This window comes from Monodelphis domestica, chromosome 8 (assembly GCF_027887165.1).
Source record: "Monodelphis domestica isolate mMonDom1 chromosome 8, mMonDom1.pri, whole genome shotgun sequence".
In the NCBI taxonomy this organism is placed as follows: domain Eukaryota; kingdom Metazoa; phylum Chordata; class Mammalia; order Didelphimorphia; family Didelphidae; genus Monodelphis; species Monodelphis domestica.
In genome coordinates, this window is record NC_077234.1 from 28,984,425 (window position 1) to 29,007,192 (window position 22,768).

Sequence of the window (22,768 nt, forward strand, 5' to 3'; positions counted from 1 at the left end):
CTGGCACCTCAGTAACCCAGAATGGTTGCAGGAAGAGATAATCTGAACAACTGAATTTTCTATTTATCTGAAGGTGATCACTTAGAAGATCAAAACATTTATTTTTTCTGCTTTTATCTTTTATACGTCAGAGCTTCAGTTCAATCAGCTTTGATATAGTTTATCATTATAAATAGCAAGTTCTTCATGGCCCTGCAACTTTAAAATATGGATTAAAATAGCCTTCATGATCATCATAAACAAATGGGAATGTCCCTTTGTGTTCAGCAGAAAATAATCAAAAGTGCAGACTATTTAAGCTTTTTCAATTTTTAGCTTTTAACAGCTTTCCCTGACCTATTAATAATTCTTTACTGATGTTCAGGTCTGCTACTTCTCTGCTTGTGTAAATTCAGGATAATAAAGGTGAAAAATGAGAAGACGATGCTAACAATTCCAATAAGCAGCAACTTGCCCCATTCAAATGAGCTGGAGATTCCCAAAATTAGGAAACTGAAAAAGGCAATGTTGACCTTGATTATCACTAGTCCCTTCAGACGTTTTGCTCAGTGTGAGAGCCACCAGAAGATTCCTCCAGAACCCAGAAAACAACTTAGTCTGCAAACATCAGATCTCCTTGTCAAGTAGGAAGGGAGATGATAGATAAGGACACCACCAGCTGAGGGGAAACAAATCTTATTGGAAAACAATAGGGAAAAATGACAAAGATTATGAGGATCACCTTTCAAACCAGTGAAAAGCAGTAGAAACAAAGACAAATCTAACAGAAATCTTGGCCTGGGACCCAGATGAGCCAAAAAACCCCAATAATATCCATGGATCCAGGCAAACAAATAGACATAAAATGGAGGAAACATGTCAACTTAGCCATGTTCTTTCATTTTTGTCCCTTTATCCCAGAACCACCAAAGTACCTAGAACAGTTTATTGTTCAGTTGTTTCAGTCATGTGTGACTCTTTATGACCCCATTTGGAGTTTTCTTGAAGATTAGAGTAGATTGTCATGTCCTTCCCCAGCTCATTTTACAGATAAATAACTCTGAGACAATTAGAGGTTAAGTGACTTGCCTAATGCCACACTGCTAGTGAGTGTCTGATGCCACATATGAACTCAGGTGTTCATGACTCCAGACCTGGTACTCTATCCATTGCACCACTTAGTTCCCCATTTAGAACATGGAAGATGCTTAATAAGTGTTTGCCAATTGATCTATTTTCATCTTCAGAAATAAGTACCTCTGGATGAGAAAAAGGAACACATTTCCCAGTGTCCTATACTATAGAACTGGAACTTGAAAAGACAACTTTGGGGAAGGGGGCCTATTACTACAATTATATACCTAACAAAATTTACCCTAAAGATGACAAAATCTTAAATTACTGAGAAATCACATCTTTAAAGATATCTCAGGAAAGGGAAGATACAAAAAGGGAGGGGGGGTAATGATAAACATTGAGACCCCAGAATATCCTGATCCATGTCCATATGCCTGTTTTGTCTGAAAATAGCAAGAGGTAAACTTTTTTATAAATGGTTTACTAGAGTAAACTTCACATTTATTATAATAACTGACTATGAGGTGGTGAATATAAGATGCCACTGGATTTACTGCGTTGATCACTAACATATTAGGCATTCCTCAGGCTTAAAGATTCTCTTCTCCAAATAGCAAGGTCATAAAAGATTACTTGATAAAAATAACCAGAGATAGCTTCCTTCACTGATGTCTTATTATTAATATCAAGTAAGACAGAAAAAATAAGAGCTACATACCCACCAAACGCGTTTCACCACTTTTATGGAGGATATTTTGCAAAAGGTTCGTGGGGAAAAAAGGTTCAAAAGGAAGACCCTAAAGATGCCAGGATCTTCCAGCTGCTCTGGCTTGTGAAAGACAGTTTTCCAATTATATCAATCCCATGAACATTTCAGGCCTCCCCTACAAAAATCCGTGATTTTTCAAAGGTGATTAGTCCAACAATCTTATGGGAAAAACTAAATAGTTGAAAAATGCCTATTGTCCAGGCCAGCACGTGCAGCTGGAGGAGCATCCATTGCAATAGTTAGTACATCAGAACATGTATTTGGGGAAATCACTACAGATGGGCTACGGCTGAAGCCAAAAATTGAATAGGAAGAAGGCAGCATGTTAGATTGTATTTGACAAACTGTGCAGTGCTTTCTATCTCAAGCTGTTTCATGTGCAAAGATCCATCTTTTCAATGAAAATGTTTCTGCAGTGATGCTCTATGATTATGAATACTGAAACACTAGAATCTCTGAGGAATCCAAGTTGTGAGTCACCCAGAGGACAATGGAGAGAATTTCTGATAATGATTCAACCTCAAGAAGTAGCATAAATATATAAAGAAGTAAGTGAAATTAGTAAGAATCCAAGTCATTCCCCAATTGATAAATAATTGAAGGATATGAATAGGAAGTTTTCAGATGAAGAAATCAACACTATCATATCCATTTGAATACCAATTACCTACAGTCTTTCATATTTATATAACACGTTAGTGTTCACAAAATGCTTTCCCCACATGAACCCTAGAAAAGCAGCATATAATATCACTGGTCCCATTTTACAGTTAGTAAACTAGGTCCAAGACAAGGTAAGCTTCTTGTCTAAGATGATATATTTGGAAACTATGAAAGCCATCATACAAAAATTCCTGTTTCCTGAATCTAGGTTGAGCATTCTTTTCATTAGACCGCCCTAAAACTTAATAAGTTAACTCTCTTTTCAACTCATTAAGTTTTTTTTTCTTCAATTTACAAATTTCTTTCCCTATTAGATGCAGCATACTGGATATAATTTGGCATTTCTTTGATTTATAATTTGATAGTGTCTTGAAATCTTTGTTTCACAATATCAAATGCCATTTTATGTTACAGTCAATTTAGTTATATTGATAAAAAATGGAAATCATTACTATTGGAAGGGATATGGGAAGAAAAACAACTGTTAGAGGAGATGCAAATTAGGATGATGATTCTCAAAAACAACATGGAATTATTCAAGAAAAGTGATTAACCTATCTATACCCTTTTGCCCGGTGAACCCACAAGTAGGCTTATGCCCAAGAAATCAATTACAGCACTCTCTGTGGTAGCAAAAAATAAAACAAAAAACAAAGGCAAAATTGATGCCCCAAATAGGCAACAACAAAATAATTAAAATATAAGATCATACTGTATATCATTGGGCAGAAATATCAATTATAAGTAGTTAGGAAAAACATGGGAGAACTTCTATGATGTGACACAGAGAAAATAAAGCAAAATAAAGAATAATAATTACAAAAGGGCTACAATATTATGAATGAAAGCACTTGGAATCTGATTGACTGTGATTTATAATCTTGGTCCTAGAGAATAAAGGAATAAAGGCACATCTTTCCTTCTTAGTGACTATGACACTATTAGATATGACTGCCTTGCTGGTTTATTTTGCTTAATTGTGTTTTGTTTTTTGTCTCAAGGGAGGATTTGATGGCAAAGTGGGGTTGGGGAGGTGGCATACTGGGAAATAACTGATTCGTGGAGAAATTAATCCATATTTAAAATAATGAAGTGGAAAATAGGAAGCTAAGTGACGGGAAAATTTATGAGCAAAATGTCTTGAATCATTTCCAACAAATATTCAAAAAGAAAATCCATTGAAACTTAAAGGCAAATGATATTAATATTAATACTGTCTATATTCATTTATAACCATTATGGCATCAAACTAGTGACCTTTTTTTACCTAAAATTTCCAGCCATCCCACCAAGAACGTAAAGCATTATACTAAATCAAAAAGTAGTAATTAGCATCCAGGGGAAAGATTTAAGGAGATAAATTTAGATTATCTGTGAGAGTTGTGGAAATTCATGAAAAAATCCTCTCTTCCTAGATATGAAACATATGCTTTAAAATGTCATAAAGAAATAAAAACACTTATTCATGTCAGAAATCCCAACCTGTAAAAGAGTCGTTCGATGGCGCTTTAATGCCCCCTTCTGATGGATTCTAGCAAAACAGGATGAACAGTAATCTTCTCCACATTCAAGGCAAACCTTGAGGGGAAAGAACAGTAAAAGATCCTTTTAATGACATGGTTCCGAGTGAAATTTCCCATAATCATTTCATTTTCTTCGTCTTATTTCCCCAATGGCATGCCAAGGTGGCAATCATGTTGGAATGTCTACAGAAATTATGAAAACAATTCGTTTAAGGCTTTTCTTTCTTTTTTGAAATCCTGCCTCAAGCTCTAGCTGCTATCATTGCACAAATAATGTCATGGCTACGACGTGGATGGATTACACATATGAAAACACTGTGAAACTCACTAAGCAATATGTGGTCTCTGCTCTGGAGCAGGGAAGGAGCCACTGAGAATGAAGCCTGTGAAAATGCGATGTTTGGACAAAAGTGCCTCACAGAACTTTAATGGCATCTTTCTGAGCTTGAGCTATTGTTTTTTGAAGTATCTCTTGATCTCTTTGACTGGGTTTCCATATTACAACTTTTTTTCCTAATTGGACTATATTATTAGGTCAGTCAACAAACATTTACAAAATGCCTACTATGTGTTAAGAACTATGCTTAACTATTTACTTTTATCAGTAACCCTCAACATAACACCAGAGAATCTTCAAAAATGGCCTGAAAATATAAGGATAAAATTCATCTTTGCCCAGGAGATATCCCCGAGTAGCCCAGAAAACAAGGTGAACAGTTTTATTCTAAGTAATTTCACTGCTTAAAATTCCTCTGGACAAATCTGACCTGGAGATGAAAGGCTTTGACCATAGACTGGAGGGGGGCCAGGAACCACGAGGGCAAGTGAGAGGACCAAGATAGGAAGACTAACCATGATATCCTATTTAACACTTTGCTTTTGCTGTCTACTTCTTCCTAGATTCCACTTTCTGCTTTCTCTTTTACCCTTCTCTCTCCTACATGGTCATAAGAAGAGGAAGCTGGCTGAGAACAGAGTGCATCAAAAGACACTTAGCTCAGGGATGCATTTTTTACAGTATCTGAGAGGCTTTTTGCTCTGAAAAATGTGGCTCACATCCTAAACTGAGAACAATCCATAAGATCATAGATTTCTAGCTAAAAGGGACCTTTGAAAGGCTATCTAGTCCCACTCCCTCACTTTACAGATAAGGAAACAAAGCCCTAGGGAGGTCAGTTATATAAGTAACAAGAAGCAAAGCTCAGATTTGGACCAAAGTTCTCCATAGTAATCATAATGGGGTTTCCATCCGATCAATGTCAAGAGAACTGGAGGAAGGAAGCCCAACATGTTGGGTGGACATTCTGTGGAAGATCCCACCGGGGCAGGGGGGGTATTAGGCATTTATGAAAATGAAAATGATCGACATCACTGAAGGACCCAGAGAAATCCATCCAGGATGTTGACTGGCTCCTTCCATGGCACATTTGTGGAAGAAATGTTGAGAAGATATGGAAAAGAGCCACTGGATCCCTCCACTTTCCCAGCATCTGGACCCTTTATGTTTGTTCTTACTCTATTAGAATATAAGCTTTTGAGAGCAAGGGCTGTTCTCTTTTTCTGTTTGTTCCTGCTGCGCATGAACGCCGACACCAGGCCACAACTGCACCTCCCGAAACAACTGGCGTCCCAGGCCCCATGTGCCACAAACTCTGCGCCTCAGCCTTTGGACTTCAAAGCTACATGAGGGTACACCGTAGACGAAACTGCACAAAGACAATAGTCATCCTCGATCACCTAGAGACTACCACTACTACTCCCAGTACTTACCACAGGACTTTCTGGGGTGAATGCTTCCTTAATAAAATATTTTAATTCATTTATTAATGGAAGAGTTGTGAACTGCACAAATAGAGTAGATATCCATGAAAAGGAGTTTATAAATTTATTAAAAAATCTTTGAGTTTTTAATTCTATTTTTCTCTTTAAAAGAAAACACTACTACTAATCCCCTTCCACTAAACCTTGACAAATCCCATATTACTCTAAGATATTTACCTGAGGTTACTCCTACTTTGTACTTCAATTTTCATCTCCTCATCTCCATTTCTATAGCTGAGACTCTATTTCAGGTCTTCACTGCATCTCAAATGGACTCTTGCAAGAACTTCCTAACTGGACTCCCTGGCCTCAAATCTCTCTCCCTCCCAATCGATCACCCCCACCTGCTAAGTCCACCTCATTCTATGCTTACACCCTCAATCTCATCCAGTCCTAATTTTTCCAGCAGGCAGCCCTCACTTTCACCCCAACTCCATATCAACTGATCTTTTCCTGTTGCATACAAAATGCCTATATCCCTCAAGCCTCATCCTTTAAAAAAACCCTCCATTGATCCCATCATCCCTGCTAATTATCTCTCAAATATGACTGAAACAAAAGAGCAACCACATGGGCAATGAGACTTGATGCATCAAGTCACAAGAAGTTTCTTAAAAACAAGAGCTTTATCACAAAACAATCATTATGATGAAAGTCTCCTAATTATCTATTCACCAAAGCTCAAAGAACACTCATACATATTTCACAACTGAGTCATTTCTGTACTTCATCAGGACTTCCTGCTTCACTTTAATTCAAGAGAGTTTGGGGACTGGTTGTGTGATTATTTGTTGAGAAGATTTCTGATGCCATCTCTCTTCGGTTCAGCATCACAATTCATCTTTCTCAGGCACCATTTCAGATCAAAGAATTCATTTTATTTAAAAAGCCCAACCACAGCTACAAAACTGTATCTAGTAGCCAATTAAGGTTTCCTGGAATAACTTTTTTTTAAATAATATTTCCCCCAATTATGTAGAAAACCCAATTTTTAACATTCATCCTTTTTAAAAGTTTTGAGTTAGAAGATTCTTTCCCTCCTTCCTATCTTCCCTCCCTCGCTCCCTCCCACCCCCTCACCTCCTTCCTGCAGTGGCAAGCAATCTGATATATATTTTACATATCCCTGCACTAACTTTGAAATCCTATAACAAGGCCTTCTACAGTTTCCCCATCTGGTCTTATCTCTCACCATAGCCTGCCTAGTGAGCTTCCTTTCAGTCTGGCACACCAACTAGGAGTTCCCTGAATATATCTCATTAAATGTATTCCATTCTTGCAAACCAACCCAAAAGTTATTTCCTCTAGGGAGAATGTGTTTCCTTTAATTCAATTTGTTCTAGAAAAAAATGTCTCTCCAATCCCAACCATGTGTTAGAGAATATCTCAAATGTTGATGGACTTTTTTTCTTAATAAGAATTATAACAACAAGTATCAATTCAGTGCCCTAAGATTTGCAAAGCATTTTTCATATATTTTATAATCATTAAACAGAAAAGGAAATAGAAGCTGAGTGAGGTTAAGAGACTTTCCAGTGTGGGAAAACTTCTGATGGGGATTCATTCCCACGTCTTTGTGCTTTCGGGTCCAGAGATCTAACCATCGCACAACAATATCCCATTTAGGTCAAGCATGCCAGTACCTGAGTGAAAAGACACTGATGCCCTCCATGATCTCTGGAAAGGATCTTCCATATCATTTAGTCAATACTGCTCATTAAAAACAAGGAGACCAAGGTCCCTCACTTAAATTTGTTTTGCCTAAAATCGGATAGCTAGGTGGTGCAGTGGACAGCATGTGGGCCTGGAGTCAGAAAGACTCCTTGTCCCAAGTTCAAATCTGATCTCTGAAATGTCCTAGCCATGTGGCCCTGGAAAAGTCACTTAAACCTGTTTGCCTCAGTTTCTTTATCTGTAGAATGATCTGGAGAAGGAAAAGGCAAACAGCTCTAGGATCTCTGCCAAGAAAACTGCAAATGGGGTGACAAAGAGTCAAAGAAGGCAGAAAAACAATGGAACAGCCAAACATCCCAATGCTAATCGGTTGCAGAAGTGGAGCTTCTCAATCATCAGGTACCATCTCCCATTCCATCTTTCAGTCCTTCAGTCTTCCCATCTCTCCTATCCTGAACAATTATTTCTATTTTTTTTTCTTCCTGACTCTGGCAAGTTGTCATTTCTTTTTCACTGAGGCATAATCCCTTAGGATTATTCTAGTCCAGCCATCTCATTTGAAGAGAAGAAATTAAGGCCCAGAGAAGATATTTACCAAAAAAAATCACAAAAATAGTAGGTAGCAAAGTTCAAGATTTGAATTCTAGAGTCTTTCTGCAGCACTCTCTGACTACTCTTTTTAGGTTTATGTGAGCCTTTTCCACTAACATATCAATTCCTTGAAATTTTAACTGTACTGAACATTTTCTCAATCTTCCTACATTGAATAAAACTGAATTCTAAAACAGATTATAAATAATTAAGTATGAATAAGTGAAAATTTAGAATTACAGAAAAGCAAAAACAAATAACATTTCTTTACTTTCAAAATTAGCCAAATGTATTCCTCCAAATTGTTCTACTACACAAAATAATGCAAACAAGAATAATGCAATTAACTAATTATTTATGAATAGATGTTTCTAAGCTACATGAAGGTGATTCAAATATACCTGAAATATTATTTAATGCATTAACTATTTTTAACCTTTAACCTTTTGTCTTAGAATCAATACTAACTATCCATCATTTTCAAATAGTAAAGCAAGCAATAAGGGCTGGCAAATCAGGTTAAGTGACTTGCCCAAAGTCACACAGGCAGGGAGGGTTTGAGGCCAGATTTGAATATCCCATCTCCAGCCCTGGCTCTCTATTCACTGATCCACCTTGCTGCCCTGAAAGCATTAACTTTCTAGACAAATCTTTCACAAAAATAACTATAATCCTAGCTTCTATACCAGTGAAGACAAATTCTAAATGATCAGGGTCTAAAATCTATGGGATGTCAAACACTGTTGTTCCTTAATGATTTCAATACATCATGATATCATTGTATTTCATTGTTTATTGGGTTGCATAACCAAAGAATGCATGATCTTGTTGTTGTCCAGACTGATGTTAAAGTTGTTGCTGATTTTTAAAAAGTCCCTTTTGTGATTATCAGTTTTAATAAATATTTTTCAAATCATCTTTGAATTTTCTGTCCTGTTTCAACCCAATGAGTCATCCATCCTTATAAGTTTCTTCCTTCATGATGTCTTTCTTAGTTATGTTTCCTTCCCATCCCCACTATCATCACTCAAGGGTAGGCCATAAGTACTTCATTTTCTGAGCACTGTAATAGTCTCTAAAGTGGTCTAACTGTTCTAGTCTGTTCTGACTGAATAATTCAGTTCAAGTGGAGTTAGTACATCTTAACCTCCCATTCTATCTAATTATCCCCTCCTCAAAAATCCTTCAATGACAAATCCTAGTTACAAATACAGTAAAGTTCCAACTCTCATTACGTCTGCGTTTAAAGCCCTCCATAATCCGGTCCCAATATATTTTTTTTCCAAATGTATCACCTACTACTTTAAAAAAATGGACTTGGATAAAAGTAGCATGGCATGTTTACTGATTAACAAATATGTTGTTTTTGTTTTTCTAATTTATGCTCCTTCCCTCTTTCCCTTATCAATTAATCACTGAACATTTATATAAAGCATTCACTATGAACCAGGAATGGTTATGCTCTCAATTCTCTCTACCTATCCAAAGTCAACTAATCCTTCATCTCTGAGTTGTCCCCTGGTTCCTTCTGTTTCAGTCTCCCTGAATCACTGTGGTGCTCCTCACTTTGTATCATGCATCTGGCATTGATGCCATGACTTTGGATGATTACGCATAACTTGTCACACGTGATTGTCTTTTCCCAACTAGAGTGCAAACTCTTTGGGGGCAGAGAACATTTCTTATATTTCTTTTTACCCCTCTCCCTATAAAGGTCTGAAAATACTTCCCCACACATATTAGGCAATCAATAAATGCATGGCTTGAAGAGTTACAAAACTTAATCTAACCAGAATAATCTATCTTTTTGAATGTGTATGAAGAGAAAATTGGTTCCCACACAACCTACTTGATATGATGAGGGGTAATGTGTGGTATATGTTGGTGATGGAATACTATTGAGCTCAAAGGAATAGTAAAGTAGAGGAATTTCATGGGGACTGGAACAACCTCCAGAAAGTGATGCAGAGCGAAAGGAGCAGAACCAGGAAAACATTGTACACAGAGACTGATACACTGTGGTACAATCAAATGTAATGGACGTCTCCATTAGTGACAATGCCGTGATCCTGAACAACCCAGAAGGATGTATGAGAAAGAACACTATCCACATTCACAAGAAAAATTGTGAGTAGAAACAGAGAAGAAAAACAACTGCTTGATTGCATGGGTTGAGTGGATATGGTTGGGGATGTAGACTCTGAACATTCTAGTACAAATATCAACAATATGGAAATGAATTCTGATCAAAGACACATGTAATACCCAGTGAAACTGTGCCTCATCTATGGGAGGAGAGAGGAGGAGGAATGGGTGGGAGGAATAGAAGATGATTTTTGTAATCAGGGAATAATGTTTGAAATTGACCAAATTAATTAAAAAAATTCAAGTACAAAAATATGTCTGTCTCCTTATTGATGGTTTATACAGAAAGGAGTTAATTGGGTAGAATTAAAAGAGCAGCCAGCTAGCCAGCCAATGGCTAAAGCTTGGCCTGAATCCCAGGGCCCCCACCAAAAGTCAGCCTGCCAGCTCTAAAGGCAATTGAGGCAGGAAATCACTTTGAAGAACTTCATTTGTAAGCAGAAGGCTAGGAATTCAAGAGAAGCTGAGAGTTGTGCTATGATGAGGAATGAGCCCAGGGTGATAAATGAACAATTTAGAGGAGACCCTATTCCCAAAGGGGAATGGAAGAAGTAAGAGGTCACTGGAGCCCAACAATACTGGCATGAAGGATCTTGGCCATATTTTCTCCAAACATGTGCCTGAATATCTGTGTCCTCTAAGCATCTACCCATTCAAACCAATGCCTCTTGATTCTCTGTCACCATGTCTCTACTGCCTTCTCCTTCCAGCACTGGGAACTCCCGTTCCCACTGGTTAACTTCCATTTAAAGAAGGACCCAGACCAGCCATCCTTCATTATCTGGACTTCATCCCTCTGTCTCCATTCTGATACCTTTCCCCACTCGCCTTCCCCTCTCCTCCAAGTTTCTCAGCTCCCTTTTATCTGTGGTCTTCCTTCATGAAAATGTAAACTCTTGGAGGGTAGGGGGTGTCTTCCTTTTTCTTTTCTGTTTATATTCTCATTGCACAGTACAGTGCTTGGCTGATAATAAGCACTTAAAATCTGTTGGCATGATATGACCTGATTGTCACAGTCATTGTTTACAGTTGGGAGAGAAAGAGCCCCAGTTTACAGGAGGGAAATGTTTTACATTCTCAGTTCCTACTATACTATCATAGTAACTAAATGTCTGTGATTTGACTTAATTGTGTTTCCTGGGGCATTATTAAAGGAAAACTCACCATCAGGGACTTAAGAGTTTTCAAAATGTAAAACCACAGAGGATCCTGCCCCAGAGAGGCTGTCCACAAACTCATGAATGCCAACTGAATTGGAGAAGTCTCCAAGAAGGGCTATTAGGGTTATGACCTACTAGCTGGAATACGATTCCATGGGGACAGTTATACATCCAGCAGCACATTTAGCTGTGAGGAAAACCAGTGATGGATACGAAGCCAGAATAGCTGGGTTCAGTCCTCGGCTCTGTCATTCACTATCCCTGTGACTCAGGGCAAGTCATTTCATTCAAGTCATTCAGCGTTATATTTCTCTTACAAAGAAAACTGGAGGCTGGGTGCTAGGGGAGGAAAGGTGGACTCAATGGCTGTAATTAAATTTAACTGAAATAGAAATGTTTTGAACTTTCAACAATAAAAGTTAAATATTCTACTTATTAAGTTTAACATTTTTAAAGTAAGATATATCATAGTATTTGAATAAGAAACTTTTAATTAATTTTAAACATTTATAACCTTTTTAAATGAATACTTCTACAGCATATATCATCACATCCTAAATTCAAATAGATAATCCTGCAGAAATATACTTACTAGTAATGCATATTTGTTCTCACACTGTCCACAGACCTTGATCTTTGCCTTCACTTTATCCTGGGTACAAGTGTTTGATGCTTTATAGCTAAATGATTGTTTTGGTAGTTCTAAAAGAAAGAAATGTTTTAATTTGTTAAATAATCAAATTAAGGTATTAATTTAATTTAATAAATTATAAATGCACTATGCTAACTCTATAAATAATTAAATTTAATTAAGTGAGTTAATTTTAAATGAGATTTTTTTCACTTCTTGATGAACTAAAATTAGATGGTATTTTTCTCATTCTGTAACAGCTATTATTTTTAACTCCTGTTCATACATGGTAGTATGGTGATTTTATTTCTAATGACAAAATATAAACATCTTTACATATTTACGTGTCCAAACTAAATATCCCCTCAATGGATACAGTGGACTAAAGGAGCCTATACTCTAATGAAAACTTATTGAATCATAGGTTATTTTTCATGTTTTTTAACAGAATCATCTCTTTACCAATCTAAACTATCCTGCAATTTTACTGTTTTAGCCTCTAAAATATCTCAACTATTACAAATCAAAATAAGATGTTTGCCTAAAGTATGTGTATGTAAGTCTAGTATATGTTTATAATGTAATAACATAGGTAAGATCAATCTTCTTAATGACATACTATAGCTTCATATTGTGAGAATTTATTTTTCATATACTTTATTAATTCTCATTTTAGGCAGGGCCCTGGATCAAACACACCTAAATCAAATTAGAGAGAATTATTATGAATTCCCAAGTCTGGGGTCAGGGTCAGAGACACCATCCAGTCTTCTGCTTTTTGCATTTATTTTTGCACTTAGGAATTCCAAGGAATGTCTTCCTTTTTAATGGAAGTGGGTTAAATAAGTCAAGGTTAATTAGTCAAGGTTAATCATCATAACAGTATCAAATCCATCAGAAGAATGGCTATTACCCACTTTGGGATGGTAACAGAAACTTGCTTGAGCAGGCCATGGTGGGGATCACGCAAGATGGCTGCTGCCTACAGGACCTGCCAGCCCCCCCCCCCCAAGAGGGCATGGAGATATCAAAGGAGAGAGTGTAACTAGCAAAGAGAGAGAGCGAGAGAGCACACAAGTAGAACAGTAATTGGGGAGGAGAGAGCCACAGCAAAGAGAGTGGGGAGATTTCTGGTTTCCACATGATAGGAGCAATGGAGCCTCCAGTGCCAGCTGCAGAGCATGTCCATGACTCTACTCCAAACCTATGATTAAAAGCCTGGCATTTATATAACCTGTTATGGTTTTGCCTTCATTTTTTACTGTAATTAAACCAAGTTCCCTTTAGTGTCAATGTGCAGAATGTGAAATATTATTTGATTTCTGCATTAGCCAGAATGATTGACTATGAAATACTGGTTTCCACTTGCTTAAACCAGAAATTTCCCTAGTTTTGTAGTTAGGAAATTGAAACTATCTCCTTAAAAGGTAAGTTAGGAGTTTTATATCACTTAGCTGCCCCCAGAGACCCACTCTGCAAACCCATAACTCATGCATGGGTCATGAGTATAATAAACATAATAAAATAATAATTATCATAATAAAGCTGAACTTGGAAAAAATGAGATCAGAACTGACTCAATTTTCTAAAGAGTTTCTCATAAACTCATTAAGATTTTTATTTTAGTTTTCACTATTATTAAGACAAATTTATTCATGTCCCTTCAATTTCCATGAATTAAACAATATACTCTATCTTTAGGGTCTTAAATTATATTTCAATTGTTCAATAGTTTTAAATGAGTCTCAAGAATTCTGACGTGAAAAGCCTTGCTTTTATAAAAGGGGGGCAGGAAGTCATGGTATCATTACAAAGCAAATTCTGATCTTATAATATTTATAAATAGTTATTCAATGTAAATTGAATGAACTGTAATTCCAAATGTAATAGTTTTCTTAAGTTACCCTATTTTTTAGGTTTGTTTTTGGTTTAAGCCAGCAACATGGAAAAATTATGGCCATTTTTGGACTGACATTGGAATAAGTCTTGCTAAATGCCAGAGGCAGAAAGACTAGTAATAGAAAGACTGTAGGATAGCAGACAACCCAAGCTCTGAATTGCATGTCTAGCCATATGATTTTATGTCTATCACTTGACTAATTTGATCTTTTTTTAAATCTGTAAAATGGGACAATAATATGTTCTTTTCCACCGAATCCCTATCATCATCCCTCACATGGCCTTGAGAGTTCCCAAAAGCTCTGCCATAGAAGTAAAATGCCTGGTTGTTCCCTTAAGCAGGAAGAGTTTGCCAAACTGTCCATGAGCCAAAGGTTGGTTTAAAGAACCTCATCACTGATGGAGTCAGAACGCAGATGAAATCCTTTTTTTAACTTTCATATTTGTTTTATTTTTTTTACTAGTGAGTTTTTCTTCCACAAAATGAGTAATATGGAATGTTTTTTGCATGACTACACATATATAACCTATATCCAATTGTTTACATTCTCAGTGATGGGGAAGGGAAGGAAGAGAGGAAGAATTAAGAAATCAATTTTTCAATAAATGTTTGACTATGATTATTCCCATATAAAGATAAAGAAACTGAATTTCAGAAAACGGTGACTTGCCTAAGGTCAGGCATCTGGCTGCCTCTCTATACAGTTCGTGGAAGCCAACCTGATTCCTCCTCCATCACTGAGAAGCCATGTGTGAACAACATGCGAGTTCTGTTTGGGCAACCATGATGCACATCAGCTCCTCACTGAGGGTTTATTGCCCTGGAATGGTGCCTGAATTGCGGAGGAGTGAGTTGACTTTACCACAGTCACCTCAGCCAACAGGTGACCAAAGAAATCCCTAGAATACAGGCCCTCCTGACTCCATAGTTAATCCTGATGACCAGCCACCAAAACAGATTTCCACTCTAGAACTATTCATTTTTAAGATATTATTATTTTTGTTCTTAATTAGGGATCATTGGGTAAAAATATATGAAAATTTAAAATAAAATATGTGTGCTTTTTTGTATTTGAATAATTAAGATTTTAATTTTATTAATAGTATTAATTTATAATAATTTATTTATGATTAATTAATCCATTAATACTATAAGTATTTATATTTATATGTTGTTAAGATATTTACCTTGAATCTGATCCTTCAGGATTCTTAATTTCACTTTTCCTGGAGAAATCTGCATTAATAAAACATGTACTCTTAATATATTAGTAAAGAATATATAGGGCTTATTTCTTAGTAAAAACAAGTATTAATGTTATCTAATACTCTCAAATAGTTTATAGGATTATAAAATTAAATGTTATACAGTTAGAAAATTCCAATCAAAAGGAAAAAATACATAAAAAATAAACTAACAGGCACAATTAGAAGAAAAGCAGAAAATTAAGGGAAAAATGTATAGGCATCTCATGTAGAGATCTCATATTTCAAATATATAGTGATTTTTTTAATTCATAAGAATATGAACCACTTCTTAATTGGTAAATGATCAAAAGAGATGAGTGGTTAAGTTTTGGATGGAAAAAAAATTAAAGCTATACATAACCATATAAAAATACTCCATTACTAATTAGAGAAGTGCGAATCAAAACAACTCACATTTATCAGATTGGCTAAAATGACAAAATGGCAAATGGACAGATGTTGGAGGAAATGTGGAAAAATAAGGACACTAATACACGGTTGGTGGAACTGTGGAAAACAATTAGTAATTATGCCTAAAGAGTTATAAAACTGAGCCTACCCTTAGACCCAGCAATACCATAGTTGGGTCTGTTTCCCAGATCAGGGGAAAAGGAAAGAATCTATAGGTGTCAAAATATTTGTAGCAGCTCTTTGTGATGGCAAAGAACTAGAAATTGAGGAGTTGCTCATTGCCTAGGGAATGGCTGAACAAGTTGTGGCAAACACTTGTAAAGGTATACTATTGCGGGGCAAAAAATGACAAGCAGGGTAATTCTCCAAAAAGCAGAACAAAACAAACAAACAAATTAAAAACAACAACAACAATGAAGACCCAGAGACAGGAGGTCATTGGTTCAACTCTGGCCTCGGACATTTCCTAGCTGTGTGACCCTGGGCAAGTCTCTTAACCCCCACTGCCCAGTCCTTATGGCTCTTCTGCCTTAGAACCAATACAAAGTATTAATTCTAAGGTGAAAGATAAGGGTTTAAATAAAGCATGGAAAGACCCACATGAAATTATGAGAAGTAAAACAAGTAGGATCAAGAGAACATTATATACAGCAATAGAAATATGGTTTGAAGAATGGCCTGTGAGTGTCCACTTCCAAAAAAAGGACTGAAAAATAGAAATATTCAAAACATAATTTTACACATACACATATCCTTTGTCAAATAATGTCTTCTCTAATGCAAGGAGGGTGGGAAGGAAGGAAAGGAACTATCTGGGGATTATAATATAATCTTTGAAATAATTCATTACTACAAAAGAAAAGAAATTTTGGAAATAACATTTAAGAATCATTATTTACTATTCTAACAACAACAAAATGAAATTTTCATGTAAAAGGTTTCAGATTAATACAAACACTATATAATAACTTCTTAATATGTCCATTATTTTTGAATGATTTTAGCTAACATTCCACAGCAGGGTGACTTGGGAGTCAAGAGCATCAGAACTCAGTTAATTGACTGGATGCCCTTAAGCCTGTCACTTTTCTTCAGGTTCCTAATCTGTAAAATAAGTTTTGATTAATTGCTCTCTAAGGCTCATTCTAGCTCTAAAGTCTACAATTCTAACATACAGTGAATTGAGTGACTCAGTATAGCTACTCTGTGTATGTAGAAAATTGTTCAGACATTTCAGTTTTCTGTGGCTCCCACCAGGGGTTTTCTTGGCAGAGATACTGGAGTGGTTGTCTGTTTCCTTCTTCAGTTCATTTTACAGATGAGAAAACTGAGGCCAACATGGTGAAGTGATTTGTCCAGGACAAGGGGACACAATGAGTGCCTCTAAGGCCCTGGAATGACCCAAAGCCCTTCTGATTCTGACAGAGAATTTGAGTATAAATCTGCCACCAGTTCCCCAAGAATCTTCCCCTCCACCATTTTCATGAATCAGAGCCAGTGTCCGGTTCTGGGCTCTTAAATCCTTCCCCCAGTGCCTAGTGTCCTACTAGACTCAGGTCCTATCCCTATCAAACCACCAGCCTAGCTGTGGGAGAAAGGGGGAGAATCGAGGCTCATCCATTCCCTCCAACAGCCCTTCTTAGCTCTTCTGCATCCTGAACCTTTTTAAGTCAGCATTGAAACTACCCATTCCACAAAAGGGAAAACAATAAACCACAGTCCTGCGGCTCACTTTTTGATTTACAAACTACAGCTGGGGATAGGAATTATTGATCTCTTCATCTAATTATAGGCATACCCATGGAGCAAACACACCTAGCTGGAGTGTAGCCAAATCATTTGGTTTGACTCTCCTGAGGATGGGTCAGAACATCTGGACAAACTGAGTAAGCCAGATCAAAAGAAAGATCATTGATTGTTTCTCCAATGACAAAGTACATTTTTTTGGCACCATCTAGCCAAAAGTTACTTTAAAGTACCAGAAAACATAGAAAAGAATCTAAAACGAAGATTCTGACTTTTTCTTTGAGAAATACAAATGAACTTCAAGGGTGGTCTTTCTGTTTGTTTGCTTTGGAATTTTTAATTGCATGGGGAGTTTAAAATAATAAAATGAAGAAAGCACCTCCCCAAAGCCGAGCTCACCTGAAAGAGTTGACATCCTGATCTCTATTTCTAGGAGTCAGCATAGTGCCAGGAAGAATGTTCACCTAACTAGCATCGCTCCTACTAGAATGCTGCTGCCAGAATTCCCTCCCACCCAGCCTGGCCCAGCCCAGCCAGAGGCACAATGGCAAGGGGCCTGTTCCCAACAAGCATCCTTCTGATCTCTCTTAAGAAAACCATTGTCTTGGTCAGTCTCCCTTCCTCTCACCGTAAGTGTTTCTGTCAGTCATCTTATCTCTTCATGAAGCACGTACCTGGTGCCAGGCACAGTGCTAGGCACACAGAGAACAAAGAGAGTGCCAGCCCTGGAGGAGCTCCCAACCCCAATGATCGCTGGCGCTCATCTCTCAATCTCAGGCTTTCTTCACCCCAGTGACACTCTCTGACACATATTCTCACCAACAAGTGCCTTCTACCTCTCCAGTTTTCCCATGCCTCTCTCTCATCCCCTTCAATCTTTTATCTCCCAACTCTCCCAAACTATTGACTCCCTCCAGCCATAGGCTATGGATCCCTTGACCCAATGCAAGCAAACTTTCCAACAATGAGTCACCCAAAAGTTGGATGGGCCTGCAGCCTGAAAAAGCAGTGAGTTGCCAAAAGATATGAGAAGAGAGACAGAGACAGACAGTCAGAGGCAGAGATAGAGTGACACACAGAGACAAAGAGAGATGAACACAGAGACAGAGATAGGGAGAAAGAGGGAGAGACAGAGAAACAGAGAGAGGACGAGACAGAGACCAAGACTGAAAGGTCTTTGAGCAAAGGCTAGATGATCTCTTGAACTGTGTTGCAAAGAGGATTTCCATTTAAAGAGAAATGGGACTGAGATCTCTTTCAATTTTGATATTCTTTTTTTAAAAGGAATTCTTTTCCCCAATGACTCTCCTGACTTTCTTCTTTCTTCTAAGGCTACTATTATCACCTCATTGATTTAGACTTAAAACTTATAAAGCAGCCTTTGATTTCCTCCTCTCTTTTAGGACAATGGCTACCCAGTACTAGTCCATATCCAGGTCTTATCAATTCTTGATTGTCAATAACATGATGTTTTGGGGAATTAAGAAATAAGATTAACCTTGAATTTATTTAAAGTCATTCATATATGATCATTATGGGGGAAAACAACATGAGAGAAATTCACAAATATTTCTTTTATTCATTTCATGCATGAAAGCAACATACTCTTCTAACTGAATATGTACTCATGTACAAAACTTAACCTGAAAAGAAAATTGAAAATATTTAACATTTGTCATACCAGTAGCAAAAGCTTTGCCCTTTATATACAGCATCTAATAAAACATGATTTCGCTTGCTTTAATCCGATGTTGAACTTTCCCCAGTCTAAAGAAAATGAAAAATCAACTCTTAGCTGACGGATTTAAGTCCTGTTTTAAGAAAGAAAGGTGGTGGTGGAGATAAAAGGAGGGCTAATTCAAGATCTAACAATGCACACCACCATACTATTATTTCTAAGACATTCGGTTCTCGACTTTGTGAATGAATACAAGCCATCAGAACAAGTCACAAATCCTATTTTTGCTTAGCAAATACTCTAAAATTCAAATGAAATACTCTTACCTTGGCAACATTTTCTTTATTTTGTGACATCGCTTGTGATTGATTAGTCAATTTACCCGGCTGTCCAGATTTCCAGTGAAAGCCACTTGACCTTCTGTATATACACATAGAACAACAAAAATGTAATCACTACATATACTTCTCTTGTTAATGAAAACAAATATATTTTCCCTTTTCCAGGAAATGGAAATCTAGTTTAGGGCACAGAATAGACTCATGAAATGAACATGATTAATGATATATCCCTAAAGTCATTACACCCTCCATAATTCTGAAAATATAAGCCCTTCAATAATGGTCATCTTAAAGTATAAATGACAAGAAAAATAAAGATAAGGATTTCAATTGTGTAACATTTTACTGCTCCATGGATTACGTCTTAATGAATATACTGAGGATTGTCGCTCAGTTTCCCAATCTTGCTGACCAGAATCCAAAATTTTAAATACTCTGGGAAGCAAATATTTTTAAATGCAACATTTTGTCACTAAAAGGCAACACAATCTTGCAGGAAGGAATAACAATATCAATTTTTAGGAACAACTGAAGAATTTTCCAAGCAGAGAATTCAACAATCTACTCTTCTGAGCATGAACTGCAGATTCTTTTATCCAAATCAATGGGGTAGGGCAGAAGTTTTCAACTGAATATTCAGAAGTGCCTACAGTCACTGGTAAATAGCATAATGCTCCACATTCAATAGAATAAACCTCTATTTAAATAGCTCCTATTTGAAGAGTACCTCCCTAACAGCTGGGAAATCAATCAAGTTTCCATAGGATGTGGGCCTAACCCACATGAAAATAAAAATCTAATATCAGATAGGAAATCTACTCTTGTAATTACATTGCAAAATGATACCTAATGATGCCACTAACCAGAGCACAAAAAGTTCTTGGGAGAGATAGCAGTTGAGTTAAATGTCAGATAGGAATTCAAGAGGCAAAGAAGGAAGGGACAGGCCTTATAGAGTCTATAGACTAAGTGATTCTTTTTTTTTTAAATTAATATCTTGATAACTGCATTTGAAGATAATTGCTTCTTTCTTTTCTAATGCTATATATTTTATTTTGTGCTTTTAAAATCATTATTCTGAGAAGAAGCCCGTTGGCTTCATTAGACTGCTCTCTGAGGCAAGAAATAAAAGGAAGATAAGAAAATAGGATTAAGCTATAGTAGAAAAGAGAATGAATGAGGGGGACTACTGGCCCTTTAGGGGCACCATAGTGCATTCAGTGCTGAGCCTGAAGTCAGGAAGGCTCCTCTTCCTGATTTTAAATCTGGCCTCAAATACTTCCTAGATGTGTGAACCCAGGCAAGTCACTTAAACCTGTTTCCCTCAGTTTCCTCATATGTAAAATGAGCTGAAGAAGGAAATGGCAAGCCACTCCGGCATCTTTGCCAAGAAAACCCTAAATGGGGTCCCAAAGAGTCAGGCACGATTGGAACAACCAAACTATGAGAATATCGCCTTGACATTAGCACTCTATTCACTGCTCCACGTAGCTGCCTACATGATGAATTTGATTTAGGGCATCAGGAAATGAAGTGTCATTGGGGCATTCAGTCGTTTTATTGGCATTTGGTGACAAAGGTTCGTACGTCAGAAGAGAAGTCAGGGATGGAGATACAGAGGTTGGGGAGTTATCTGTGTGGAGGGGAGAAATGAGAGCAGTTGCTAAGAGGACGGTAAAGGAAGAGAAAAGGGCGAAGGGCAGCACACTTTGGGTAAGGGTTTACCCTGGAATGTGAAGCCAGAGAAAGCAAAGAGAAGTGGACATTGGAAAGGTAGGATTGTGCATTGTAGACTAGGGTGTCTGACACCAAGAGACGAGAGATGGGATGATGGGGAGGACATACCCAAGGAATAATCATGCCCGTTGATCAGAGAGCGATCACACAAAAGCCCAAGACAAAGGCCAATACTGTAAGAAGCATGGACAGAGGAGATGGTGTTTCCCTCATTACAAGGTGGGATTGTTTTATTTTTTGTATTTTCATCCCCAGCTCTTTTGCACAGTAGGCACTGAATACTTGTTACTGGTTTGGTAAAAAGGGAGGCTTAAGTCTGTAGATAAGTTTTTCTAGGAATTCTGAAATAAGGTGACAATAGACACGGGTTGATGGCTGGACTGTGTAGAAGGGTAAAGGTGAAGCTTTCTGAGGATTAGCAGACTTCTAGGCATATTGGAAGGAGTAAGTGATAAGGGACAGACTGAAAAATTAATGAGGATATACAGAGTAAGGCTGTGACACAGACAAGAGGGACCTTCCTCTGAGACTGAAAGGAGGGCAGAGATGTTTTGAAGAGAGGGAAAAAAAAGTGAAGATCTCAGACAAATCGAAATTCTAAGTGAAGCCATCTTTCATCTACTCTAAATTTTCTTGTTCAGTCATTTCAGTCATGTCTGATTCTTCATGACTCCATTTGGGGTTTTCTTGGCAAAGATACTAGAGGGGTTTGCTATTTCCTTCCCCAGCCCATTTTATAGATGAGGAAACTGAGGTGAACAGGATTAAGTGACTTGCTCAAGATCACACAGCTAGTAAGCCCGAGGACACATTTGAACTCAGGTCTTCCTGACTATGGATCTAGAGCTCTATCCACAGCCCCACATAAATGCTGGCTCTAAGTATATGGCCAGGTATAGCCCTCCCCCACTCTGATCCCCACTGCACAGGTGCTACAGGTTACTCTGGGAAATGCTGACTCCCCACTCCCACCCCTATCCTAACCTCCCTTAGAGGTATCCCAGAGTCCTTACTCTTCTCTCACATTCTGCCCCACCACACTGTTCCCAAGTCAACTGGACTGCCATTGTTACCAAGGAAAGCCCAGTCAACTGACTTGTGTGTGAATTTTGCCTGCCTAATCCTAATGAGCACATCATAAAACAAAACGGAACTTTCTATTCTGCCTCCTCCCTTAGAATGGCAGCTCCCTAAAAATGGGGCCACCTTCTTTTTCTATATGCATCCCCAGATGTTACCATGGTCGTCAGCACCTAAAAAGGGTGTAATAAATGCTTTACTAGTCCATCCTATTAGAGTTGGAAAAGTCATTGTAAAAAAAATAAAAAGAATCAAAAATTGATAAAAGAACAAAAAGAAATAAAATTGTCTTCATTCTTCAGCAGGTTCAGGGAATAGACTTTGCTGGAAAAGCCAGAAATGACTCATTTTTCTAAGGAGAACATTTTGCTAGAGTGAAATTAGCATAGAAAATATTCATTCAGAAAATTCCAGAAATTTCACCTACTCTCTTTCTTCTTTCTCTCGGCTCATGCTTGATTGTAATTGCTGAAGTTTCTTCTCCATCTCTTGGGTTTCCAGCTCTAACTGTACTTTCTCTAACCGCAGTTCTCGTACATTCCTGGAGAAACAGGATTGAAACATACAGTAGTGACTTGTCTTATTGAAAAAAATA

At 37.4% G+C, this 22,768-nt stretch overlaps 1 protein-coding gene across 5 annotated transcripts in view; it reads right to left on the bottom strand.

Moving 5' to 3' along the window:
• ZBBX (zinc finger B-box domain containing) overlaps window positions 1-22,768 on the bottom strand; it is a 159,440-nt gene that overhangs the window by 114,778 nt on the left and 21,894 nt on the right. For all 5 annotated transcript variants that reach the window (XM_056807797.1, XM_056807799.1, XM_007502259.3 and 2 more), the window contains 5 exons: window positions 22,601-22,714; window positions 19,342-19,435; window positions 15,121-15,169; window positions 11,995-12,104; window positions 3,971-4,066 (listed from right to left, as the gene is read on the bottom strand). In XM_056807797.1, coding sequence (XP_056663775.1) covers window positions 3,971-4,066; window positions 11,995-12,104; window positions 15,121-15,169; window positions 19,342-19,435; window positions 22,601-22,714 — 463 coding nt within the window. The remainder of the gene's footprint in view (window positions 1-3,970; window positions 4,067-11,994; window positions 12,105-15,120; window positions 15,170-19,341; window positions 19,436-22,600; window positions 22,715-22,768) is intronic.